Below are 12,540 nucleotides of genomic sequence, written 5' to 3' on the forward strand. Positions count from 1 at the left end.
ATCATAATGAATGAAGGATACTTTAGATTTTTTTAAAGAAAATATACTTAGTAAAATTAAATGATATTAATTAACTTTCTTACTTACATAGTGTAAAAAAAAGTTATTTGTGTTCATATTTGAGTCCATTGAAGTGTATGAATAACAAGTGAAGTTGTTCATGCAGTTGTTAACTCGGATCTATTGATTTTTGTTCTAGCATATGTTTCTTAGAGTTTGAGGTAGTCTACCCAAAGCATAAGACTGTGTTCTAATTTGTCTCCATCTCATGGTTTCAGCATGCCTTATACGGGAATTTCAAGAGACAATCCTATCAAAACTAATTCCTAAGATTAAGGCGATAAGATATGATACGATATAATACCAAAAATAAAGATATGATACCATATAATACCTATGATATATAACAAGATTTTACCATATATGATTAGATATGTCATTGTTATATAATAAGATATGATTATATCAAGCATGACTATGACATATTATTACAATTTAAGGGGGCGTTTGATAAACAAAATTTATTTACTTTCTTAGGAGTCTTAAAAGTATAAAATTATGATTTTCATGTTTAGTATGTAATTAATAAAGATGGTCAGGAATCATATAGGAAATTATGATTCCTGAGAATCAATTTTATCTCACTTATCCGCAAAAATATTCCCAATAAGGGAGGTAGGAATCCAACAACTTTCACAATGGAGGGAAAGTTTTAATTACATATTTTATGTGAATTTTTAATTTTTAGAAAATATATCAAAACTAATCAAATGTATTTTACACATTCCCAAAAATCATGATTCTCGAGTATGGAAAAACTGTTCTCATGCTAAACCCCCTAAAAGACATGTGTGGATATTGGTCATAGAATTATTTGGATAGTGTTTAGACCTGTCAATCAGTATCCAAATGATTGTAAAGCATTGGACCAGTCCAACTCAATACCAACTAAAGGATACAATTTCAATAAAAAGTAGGCAATGTAATTAGGTAAGAAACTATTTCTAATACAAATTTTAGGGTAAATAATCATTTTTGTCCCTAAATGTGTAAATAGTTGACAAATTCATCATTGAAAGTTGAAAAATCAATTTTTAGTTTCCTAAAGTATAAAAAGTGTGACAAATTCATTCATCCGTTAACTCCCGTTTGTTACCGTCAATGAGAGAGCCTACGTGGCACATATGAATGAAAATATCACGAAATTGATTGTCAACATGACTGTTGAATAAATTAGATGAAAATGTTAGTAACTTTTTTTGGACCAAAATTTAAATATGTTTTCACAGAATCAAAATGTCAGTAAGTTATCATTATTGAACCAAAATGTCAATAATTTTTTATTGTATCAAAATGTCAATAAATTTTTATTGGACGTAAATGTTAGTAATTTTTTGTTGGACCAAAATTCAATATATTTGTATTAGACTAATTTGTTAAATCCCAAATTTCATTTCATTTAAGGGTAATATAATTTTAAGGTCAAATTTTTCATTTTTTATTGTTACAAGCGTAACATTATAATAATCACTTAAAATAGGAAATCAAACATAGTTTAAAACAAGTATATTAATAAACATAACATTTACTAACAATCATAATTTGTCTATCATAATAGAAATTATCCAAAATAAACATTTTACCAGTATACAAAAATAAATATTGTACCAGTATACCAATTATTATTATGATTTGGATTAATTTGTAATGATGGGTACATTTCTACAATATTTATTTTTGTATATTGGTAAAATGTTTATTTTGGATAATTTCTATTGTGACAAACAAGTCATAGTTATTATTATGTTTGTTTTAAATTATGTTTGTTTTCCTATGAAGAAAATTCACTCTAAAATTATATTTTATTCTTAAATATAACAAAATTTGGAGTCTAACAAATTAGTTCAATAGAAAACATACTAATGTTTTGGTCTAACAAAAAATTCCTGACATTTACGTCTAATAAAAAATTATTGACAGTTTGATACAATAAAAAATTACTGATATTCTGGTCCAATAATGATAACTTACCAACATTCTGATCCTATGGAACTGACATTTTGGTCCAAAAAAAAATTACTAATATTTTCGTCCAACAAAAATTACTAACATTTTACTGACATTTTCATCTAATGATAACTTAGTGAAATTTTCATCCAATCTATTCAACAACCATGTTGACAATCAATTCTATAATGTTTTCGTCCCTGTGTGTCACGTAAACTTTCTTGTTAACAACAACATACGAAAGTTAATGAATGAAAGAATTCGTCACACTTTTTATATTTTTGGGGACTAAAAATTGAATTTTTATCTTTCAATGATGAATTTATTAGTGATTTACACATTTAGAGATAAAAATGACTATTTATCCTAAGTTTTAACATAGTTATTTAAGATGAAGTTAGTAAAGTTGTTATGTATAAAAATTTACAATTAAATGATAATATAAAAGGCATAAATGAAATTATGATTTTCTTATTTTGTTTCATCCATAATTTTAGTATTTTCATTTTAAAATTAAGACATTTGATCCTCTTATTTTAATAAATACGCAATTTTAGTACTCTCATTTTAAAATAGAATATTTAGTTCTCGTATTTTAGAAAAAATAAAATTTTTGTCCAATTCTCAATTTTATTTACATTCTATTTTTTTCTTTTGATTCAATTGAATTTTAAACCTAATATATTGATTTAACATATCATCAAGAAATAATTTAATTAATTACAAAATAAGAAATAAACCATAGATAAAATTAAAGATTAAATTAAAATTATAAATTTTCTAAAATATGAGAAAGAAATGTTTAAATTTTGAGATAAAGAGATCAAAACTATAAACTTTTTTAAGATAAGAATTTTAAAATAGAAGAATCAAGATTACAAATTAAGTAAAACAAAATTGCATTTAATTTTATAAAATATTTACATAATCAGTATTTTTTCAATATATTTATTATTTACTTTCAATAGTATATTATTTTGACGTTAAATTTGCTATGTGGGCATTCTGACGATTTTAGGAAAACATGAGAGGAAGTTTTATTTGCATCTGAAGCTTCGTCTGATATTGTTATTATTTTGTTATTGTTCATTGCGTTGACAATGATAGTTGTTAGAACTATAATTCCTAAGCTTCAAATCCATGGTTCAAGCCAGCAGAGAGAGAAGACAATCATAGTTTGAAGGTTCTCGATTTTTTTCGACATAGTAAGTTTAAAATTTAAATTGTCTTTCAAAATTCAAAATGACATTAAAAAAATTCAATCTTTTGTTGGCCGTACTTAATACTAATCTTTCAACTTGAATAGAATACTAAGAAGATGTTTGTTGTGAAAGAAGTTTTTTCATATATAAAAATTATAATTCTTATGAATTATGAATTCCGAGATTATAATTCCTAAAAATAATAAAATATATTTGGTTTGTCATTAATATTTTTTAGAATAATACTTATATAAGTTTCTTTATTATCAAAGAATTAATTATATTTTTATTAGTTACTTTAATTAGCTATTACAGTAATTAATCTAATAAGAATAACATGATAATTTTTTTATTATAGAAAAATAAAATTTTAACTCATGAAAAGTTAGATTCCCACTTTTACTGATGAAACATTATTAAAAGACACAAAAGCATACCCAACTTCATCGTCATCACTCACTTAATGGGATTGATTAAGGTGGTAAAGGAGTTGTGGAGGGCTTTCTTTTTCCTCTGCTCACCACAATTCTGGAGAATGGCGTTGCTCTGGACTTTTTCTATTCTTTATTCTTATTACCAATTATTCAAACCACTAATTCATGAGAAATGTTCCCTCTTCTCTCACAAACTCGTATCCTATCCAAGGTGCTCCCCTTTCACAACTACTTTTAAGCCTGTCTGCGTCATCACTGGTGTAAGTCTTTTCTTTATTCATTTATTCATTTTTTGTTGTTTTATTTAGCTATTTGATTATGTGAATTTCTCAATTTCGTTTTGTGTTGGCGTAGGCTACGTCTGGTCTAGGATTAGCTGCTGCCTATCAACTTTCCAAGGAAGGATATTTTGTTGTGCTTGGTAACTCTTTATTCTTATTCTTATTTTACTTTTCATACTTTTAAATCATACTAGTGTAACTAATTAGTTCATGTTTCTAGTCTAAAGAAAGCTTAAGAACACGCTCTTAACACTCTCCCTTTTCAACTCTTTGTAAATCATAACTCTTTGTAAAATCTAGTACTAGCTTCACTAATGAAGAATGGGGTCAGGTTATTTGATGGAAATCCGCTCGAGATTTCACCCAATAAAGATAATGTTGGAAAGAGTGTTAAGAAGTGTATTGCTTGCATCCTTCTTCTAGTCTATGCGATGTATACTTAGGATTCCAGTTGTGAATGCAGTTGGACGTTCACAGCAATTATTGTCAGAGGTATTTCCTACAACACTTTTTTTAGAATCGTGGTGATGACAACTTCACACTTCATAAATCTCTTATCAGTGTTCCCTGGCTCCCTCTGTTTGATAGACCATAACAAAGATAAAAGATTGGAATGAAGATGCCCACCTCGAAGCTTTTCAGGTTGACCTGTCATCAATTGAGTCAGTCGTAAAGTTCAAAATGTCCCTGCAACAGTGGCTTTTGGATTCTGATTTGCACTGCTCCATACAAATACTGATAAACAATGCTGGAATACTTGCAACATCACCTAGAGTCACCGCTGAGGGCTATGATCAGTAATAAATAATTTTTTCCTAACTCCTTTGGTAGTATTGAAGAATTTTCACTTTACCATTGAATAACTTCTGTGCTTATGATGCATGCTCTGTGTAACACAACAAAAGATGCATAGGTCACGTGCTTGCAAATTTTATTACTTTCAGACTGCTAATAAATCTATTTAAGCTAAGGAAAATAATTGAGTGTTTGTTACAATATTGAAATTTCGGAGACAATGTTGATTAGCGTGATCAATGTGGTTTTTATGGAACGCAAACACAAGAAAGACACATGGATTATTTTTACAACTGTATGCAAAAAAGTAGATTTTTTTTTTTACTTGTTTGCTCCATTAAGGTGAGCCTAGTTGCCTTGTGACCAGAAGGTCGTGGGTTTAAATCTTGGAAACAGCTCCGCATACAGGGGTAATGCTGCATATATTTACCCTTCCCATACTATACTAGGTGGTGGTGGTGCCCCATTTTTATTTTTTTATTTTATTATATACTTGTTAGCTCCATGTTTGTTTGGTATCTTAGTTTTATAATTAGTATTAACTTTTAAAATGTATAAATGTCTTGCGTTTTTTTCTCCCAGGATGATTGGTACAAATTATATTGGTGCATTTGCTTTAACAAAGCTTCTACTGCCACTTCTTGAAAGCAGCCCTGTATCCTCCAAAATTGTGAATGTATCATCCTTTACACATCGAGCTGGTAAGGATAATCATTATAATCCTTACTTCTATTATTGTCTGGTGAATCAACTCTTTCAGTTCGATTCTATTCCATAAATTCTTCGTCACATTGTCTCTACAACAGTGCTTCTCCTATAGAAACTGATCAAGCTCTTTTCTTTAGTTACTGATGTGCAGGTTGATGAGGGAACTGTTTCTGGGAAGAGATTTTTTAGATCAATACAATATCCATGTGCTCACATCTATGAGTATTCTAAATGTAAATTGCAAATTTCGGATTAAGTTATATAGATTACTTTATGTCTTTAGTCCTAATGCATTTAATTTTGTTGAAGTATGCCTCATTCTCTTCTCGTATGAGCTCCATCGACAGCTTTGCCTAATGGGAAAATCTCACCAGATATTTGTCACGTATGTAATTACTAATATACTTTCATTTCCTTTTTCTGTCTTGTTTCCAAGTGCTGTGTACTGTTATATGTATCAGAAAAGTTTTGTATATGTTAACAGTTAACTAATTATTGCATAACTCATCACTTTTATTACTTGCCCGACCTTCATGAATTAAGTTACAACTTACAAGTTTTAGGGAGACACTTAGAAAAACTTACTTGAGCTTATGGAAGTGACTTATGACATTCCTATAAGCTGTTTTTAGATTTTAGCTTATTTCAATAACCTTCATTGAGAAGTTTATCCAAATATTTTTTTTAGCTCATTGAAATAAGCTTAACAATCAAGTTAATGAATAAGGTCTCATATGATAAAAAATTTCTGAGTAAGTGCTTAACTAAGCTGTTTATCCAAATGTGCCCTCGGTTTCCTATATATCATTTCTGCACCGCTCGTGGGTTCTTGTTTTTGGCAAAAGCATATATGGACACAGTGGCTTATTCGCCAATCATGTACCTTGGGTGAAATTCATGCGTGAATGTTTGACAAACCTGTAATTCTATTGTGGTTTTGAACTTTCAATTAAAGGATGATTTTTATTATAAGCCTCTGTCTTGTTGGGATATAATGATGTTATTGTCACAAATCTTTGGCTCCTAACCAGGAATCCAGGATCAGTTCCCCAGCTCCCTTCCTCCCCCAAGTTTCCAAACACCCCCTTCGTTGCCCCCCTAAGAAAAGCTACGAGTTTTAAAGGGTCTATCTCCACCCCGGCTTTCAACTAGCTACAACTGCATAATCATCCAATGAGTTGGATAGGAAAAAAGGTTTAAATGGGACCAGCTACACTCATATAAATCCACTTGTAATCAGTTTTTGAGCTAGAGTTGTGCAAAATGTATTAAACTTTTTGTATAAAGCTTTATTCTTGTCTATCATGGATTCTACTTCACCTTATACATTCAATTTCTGTGTTGTTGCCCGTTAGTGTTGCAGATCCTGGAGTTGTGCAGACAAAGCTCATGCAAGAAGTTCCAGCAATCCTATCTTGGTTAGCATTATATGTGTTGAAACGTCTACAGCTGTTGCAATCCCCTGAGTGTGGGGTTGACTCTATTATTGATGCTGCTCTAGCTCCACCAGTAAGTACTTTTAGTGGTACTTAATATTGATTTACAATTTTACATTTTTAACATGCCATTTATCAACAACTTCACTAATTCTCTTAGATATTATTCCATCACCACTCAATGCATTCTCAATTGCCTTGTGCCTTTATTTTATCCTTCTGCAATGGTAATTCACCTTGACCTCTGGCTAGGAAACGATATATTGGTCAATTATTTCAACAAACTATTACATATAGTAGAGGATCCAAATACACATTATAAAACACATTCACAAATGGACACTTTCGGGTAAAATAGGTTTCTCTCAATTTCCTCTCACATATGGATGCTTTTTCATACATTAGAGGATCTAAATAAACATTATAAAACACGTACACACACAAATGAACGCTTTTAGGTAAAATACGTTTCTCTCAATTTTCATTCGGAGTAACTCTGCAATACTCTTGTGAAAGAAAACTTCTCTAAAAGTGGGTAATTAACATGTATGCTCACAAAAGATATATAATTTCCGTTCTTTACTCTTGTGCTACTTGGGGTATAACTAGGTATGTCTCAGATATATAATTTCTTTTATTATAAATATTTTCATAACAATCTACAAATATTTTATATTCTTTATTTTATTATTTAAAAAATATATTAGCATACTCGTATCTTTAATTTAAAATTGTTATATTCGGTAACAGTATATGTTCTGGGTACCAGAAAGCAGAACCACACACAAATTGGGAAGGGAGGGGTAGTACAATTCTTGTGCATATTTTGATCTTTAAATTTCTCATCTGCCAATTTGTCCTATGTATCAAATGACTTTTATATCATTTTCAGTCCTGCCTCAGTATTTCTCAATTTCCCCTATTTTTCTAGCAGCCTAAAACTATTGACAAGGGAATTTATAATGATTATTGTATTGTAAATGACCAAACCATCTAAGTTGCTTCTTCTCATCTTAAGTAATCGTTGTCTACTAAATGGAGGTAAAAAATCACTATCTTATAATGATTGTTGATAGCAATACCAACATCACCTACCAGGCCCATAAGGACACGTAGCAAGCCCACTTACTTGGCAGATTACACATAGAAGATTCAAGAACCAAGCACGTGGGAAATTCATTCGTTAGGAGATATTTCAATTCTGTTAATTGTGCTATTGCTCTGTATCTTTCTGCTATGATAGCTAACCAATTCTGTTATGGAGTTGCACTAGGATAGCCTTTAAATACCATTTAGTAATAAGAATAAGACACACAGAGCAATTTTTCAGTCATTTCTTATCTTGAGGAGTTTTCCTTGTTCTCGAATACAAGGCACATTGCTGCTTCTTTTCCTTATCACCTTCCGGGACCCTATCAATTGGTCCGACCTGCCATCCATGGCTGCCTTCCATGGCTGCCTCTACCTGCCGGAACCACTACCTTCCCCCATACCCACTCCCTACAGTCACCTACCGCCCATGGCTGCCTCTCATGGCTTCCTCTACCCCTACTCCGGCCATGCCATAGCACACCACCTGCAACCACCCCTGCAACAGCCATCCATTCCGTCTCAGCACCCACCTTCTCTTTATGTACATCCAGCTCAATCCCTTGGGATTGATTTTGAGAGTACCCGGATCCGCTTGCTAGCCTTGTGCGATACCCGGAACCGCCCCCCGTTTCCTTCTTCGGTGCAGCCACCACCGCCTCCGCCACCGCCTCCGCCACCGCCGCCAGCTCCGCCTCACCCTCACATACCTCCTCCTCAGTTCACATCACACTCCCACGCTCCTCCTCAGCTTTATCCTCAGGAATGGGGCAACCCAAACTGCCCAATGCCGCCCACGATACCTCACTCCCACGTTCCTCCTCCCCTTCCTATGCCGCCTGTGATTCCATGCCCCGCACCCAGGCAACAAAGCCCCACACCCACCCCAACTCTGCTTCCCATGGCTGGAAAAGGAGATAGTCTTGCTATCGGAATCGATTCCGACACCACCTGCTTCCCCGTCAGCGTGTGGCAGCACCATCGTGTCGAAATCATCACCACTGATCAGCGTAACAGAACCACACCGTCTCATGTTGCTTTCACCGAACGATTGATTGGTGACGCCACCAAGGACCAGGTCACCTTGAACCCCGTCAATACCATTTTCGATGTTGGTGCCTCCATACAGAGTGATATGCAGCTATGGCCTCCTAAGGCTATCCCTGGTCCTCCTGACAAACCTACGATTGTGGTCAACTACAAAGGTAAATCCAGTGTTCTTGAATCTTTTGCTGGTATTAATCTGCCACGTGGCCAAGGCATTTGCACTAAGGTGCCCTTAGATATTAGGCTCTGGAATCACCTTCTTCCAACCCCAGAGCTTGTGTTGGAGTTCTATGGCAAGATTTTTTCAACAGATGAAGCACACGTTTCTTAGGCCATAAATGCTGCCATAGAAAAGCTTGCTGGCCATGGCAAAGGGATTTCCAACAACCCTTTGACATTGTTGGTAAAGAAGAATGGCGTTCCTGATCTTTATTTGGTGGATCTTCTCGGTATAACTCAGGTTCTAGTTCATGGACACCCAGAGAATATTTATGACCAGATTACGGATATGATCATGGAGCATATAAATCCGGAAGAAAATGTTTTACTGCATGTTTTCTCTGTTAACGTTAATTTTCCTACTTGTGAGCCCATTAGGATGTCTCAAAGTATTGACAACACTGTGCTCAGGACTTTGGCTGTGGTGACAAAGACTGCCAAGTCTCCTGCAGGATTGTTAGAGAAAGTTATAGTTGATGAAGTCAATCTTGGTCTTGGTGATGAAATTTATGAGGATACTAGAATGGAAGAACAGCAGTTGTTTGAGTTCCATCCATCTCTTTTCAAAATTCATGAGTCTATTGTGGGTGTTTCAATTTTAGCAAACGAATTGGTTCAGATTCAAGTCCAGGTCTATGACAGTGAATGTATGAAGACTCATGACAACAATTTGCTTGGCCAATTTGAGTCTGATGTTAATGTGGTTAACGCTTTGATAATTATGTATGTGCAATGTGGCGATATCAACACTGCTAGGTTGGTGTTTGACAAAATGCCTAATCAGGACATGACTTTGTGGAGTGCCTTGATTTCTAGCTATTTTGAATACAAGGAGCCTTTTCTTTTGAGGTATGACTTAACAGCTCCATTTGCTATGTTTGTGGCTATGACTGGTCGAATATCTTTCGAAAGATACCAAATAGCCAAGGTTTACAGAAGGGATCACCCATCCAAGGGAAGATACTATGAATTTTATCAATGTGACTTTGATGTTGCTTGTACCCTTGGTCTGTCTGAAATTATAGGCCTGGATTATTCCAATGGAGTTATATTCGAAGTTGTTTCTCAAAGAGACACTCAGCTTGGGTCAATTGCTGCCAGTAGCCACTATGATCATCTTATAGGGATGATTGGCTCAAGATCAATGCCTGTAGTTGGTGTGAGTATGAGAATTGAAGGAGTATTGGTCATACTGAAGCAACTACAGACAGGCATTCACTACATCATAGAAGAAAGCAAGGAGACCATGGCGACTTTTCTGTTCTTGGAGCGACTCAAGAAGAACAACTATGAAGTTCTCTTCATGGTGAATGCAATTGTTGAATATGCAGTTGGGCAACCCAAGGACTACAATGGAAAGAAATTGGCTTCAGCCACAAAGGAAAGGTTGAAGCTGGATGATGAGACCGTGGAGGAGAAAAAGAAGGTAGCGAATAAGAAGAAGTCATTTGACGAGCTTTACAAAGGATTAGTTGCTGAGAAAATTGACAGAATTGATACTAAAGAGCATTTTGCTGCTAAGCATTTTTCTGTTGCGGGTCAACTAGAGTTTATGGTTGTCCTCGTTATCCCCTTGAAGGCACCTTTTGATCTCTTTGACACTTGGAAGATGCCTAGTAAAATCAAACTCTTTGTTAGGGGTATTGTGGATTCTAAGGATCTTCCTTTCAACATTTATAGAGCATTGCTGCAGCAGAACAAGATCCTGAAAGCCATTAGGAAAAACTTGGTTAAGAAGGGCATTGAAATGTTCTTGGAAATTGCTGAGAACAAAGAGAACTATAACCAGTTTTATGCAGCCCTCTCTAAAAATCTGAAACTTGGTATTCATGAGGTTTCTCCGAACAAGACAAAACTCACTGAATTGCTCAAGTATCACCCAACTAAGAGTGGTGATGTGATGACCAACCTCAAGGTCTATGTTACCAGCATCCACGAAATACAGACTGACATCTACTACATAACTGGTGAAAGCATGAACCTTGCTGTGAATTTCCCTATTTCCATTTTGTTTTCATTGTCCAACCTTGAGGACAAGGTTGTTTTTGAAGCGGTGGGTAATGATAGCAATACCAACATCACCTACCAGGCCCATAAGGACACGTAGCAAGCCCACTTACTTGGCAGATTACACATAGAAGATTCAAGAACCAAGCACGTGGGAAATTCATTCGTTAGGAGATATTTCAATTCTGTTAATTGTGCTATTGCTCTGTATCTTTCTGCTATGATAGCTAACCAATTCTGTTATGGAGTTGCACTAGGATAGCCTTTAAATACCATTTAGTAATAAGAATAAGACACACAGAGCAATTTTTCAGTCATTTCTTATCTTGAGGAGTTTTCCTTGTTCTCGAATACAAGGCACATTGCTGCTTCTTTTCCTTATCACCTTCCGGGACCCTATCATTGTCCTATCCCATTCATCCAGTTGGATACACCCTTTAGCATCCTTTTGTTTCCTCCATTTTATCTTAATGAACTGATTAGGAATTAAAATAGCCAGTTCTTACTTAATTTTGAGCTCTGCATTTATCACTTCATCCACCTGTACCTAGAAGTTCATACTACACCTTCAATTTCACCATTGGTTTGAATAATTGCTCTATTGCATTCTTTATGCTGATGCTTACACTGATCTCTTATGCCTGCTTTAATTTTTTTTTAATTCTAATATTGACTGGAGCCATTGAGTTTGTGATGTTAAATGGACTTATTGCATTTTTCAGGGAACATCAGGAGCTTACTTTTTTGGGGGTAAAGGTAGGACCCTCAACCCTTCACCACTTTCGCGAAACGCCAAATTAGCACGTGAACTTTGGGAGAGTACAAGTAAACTGCTATCTGTGACCCCTTTTGGTGCTGAGGGTAACAGCTGGTAGCATTGGTTCGCATGTCATGTCCTATAACAAAGTGAATAGCTGCAGTTGCCCCTGCAGATTCACAAATGACAACCCATTCTTCATATCAAGTTTAAGAAAAGTACAATATAACCATTCTTCAGCATTACCACCATGCACTTGTTGCCTTGTAGCACTGTTCATAATTCATATTCTCATATTCTACTTATTTCATTTGCTAATTCACTACGATAATTAATTATTAGATTGAATTTGAATTTAACAAAAATATTTTTAGGAAAAAGAGAGGAATGGTCTAGGACTGTAGAATTTACATTAAATGTGAGATTTTGGATATTTGAGTTGAGGTGAAAGACTGGCTGGAGACTACGGTGAGAAAAAAAAATTTCTTCTAATCAGGGGTTTTAAATTAATATATAGTATCATTTAAAATTATTCGCAATGTATATTACTAAAATAAA

At 34.2% G+C, this 12,540-nt stretch overlaps 1 protein-coding gene across 6 annotated transcripts; it reads left to right on the forward strand.

The window, feature by feature from the left end:
* Positions 1-3,649: 3,649 nt before the first annotated feature.
* Positions 3,650-12,336, forward strand: LOC114410315 (dehydrogenase/reductase SDR family member on chromosome X-like). 6 transcript variants are annotated; one of them, XR_003666288.1, is made up of 10 exons: positions 3,650-3,903; positions 3,998-4,064; positions 4,388-4,416; positions 4,513-4,721; positions 5,302-5,420; positions 5,565-5,660; positions 5,737-5,812; positions 6,459-6,692; positions 6,783-6,936; positions 11,948-12,336. XR_003666288.1 is itself a non-coding variant. In XM_028374221.1 (9 exons), the coding sequence occupies exons 1-9, from the start codon at positions 3,673-3,675 to the stop codon at positions 12,098-12,100; spliced, it is 1,134 nt and encodes a 377-aa protein (XP_028230022.1). In that variant the 5' UTR covers positions 3,650-3,672; the 3' UTR covers positions 12,101-12,336. The 6 variants fall into 6 exon arrangements, 5 of the variants coding, with proteins under 5 accessions (XP_028230022.1, XP_028230025.1, XP_028230023.1 ...); XM_028374221.1 differs by lacking the exon at positions 6,459-6,692; XM_028374224.1 differs by lacking the exon at positions 6,459-6,692 and having other exon boundaries at positions 6,791-6,936; positions 11,948-12,086.
* Positions 12,337-12,540: the final 204 nt, after the last annotated feature.

The sequence above is a fragment of the Glycine soja genome, chromosome 4 (genome assembly GCF_004193775.1).
Source record: "Glycine soja cultivar W05 chromosome 4, ASM419377v2, whole genome shotgun sequence".
In the NCBI taxonomy this organism is placed as follows: domain Eukaryota; kingdom Viridiplantae; phylum Streptophyta; class Magnoliopsida; order Fabales; family Fabaceae; genus Glycine; species Glycine soja.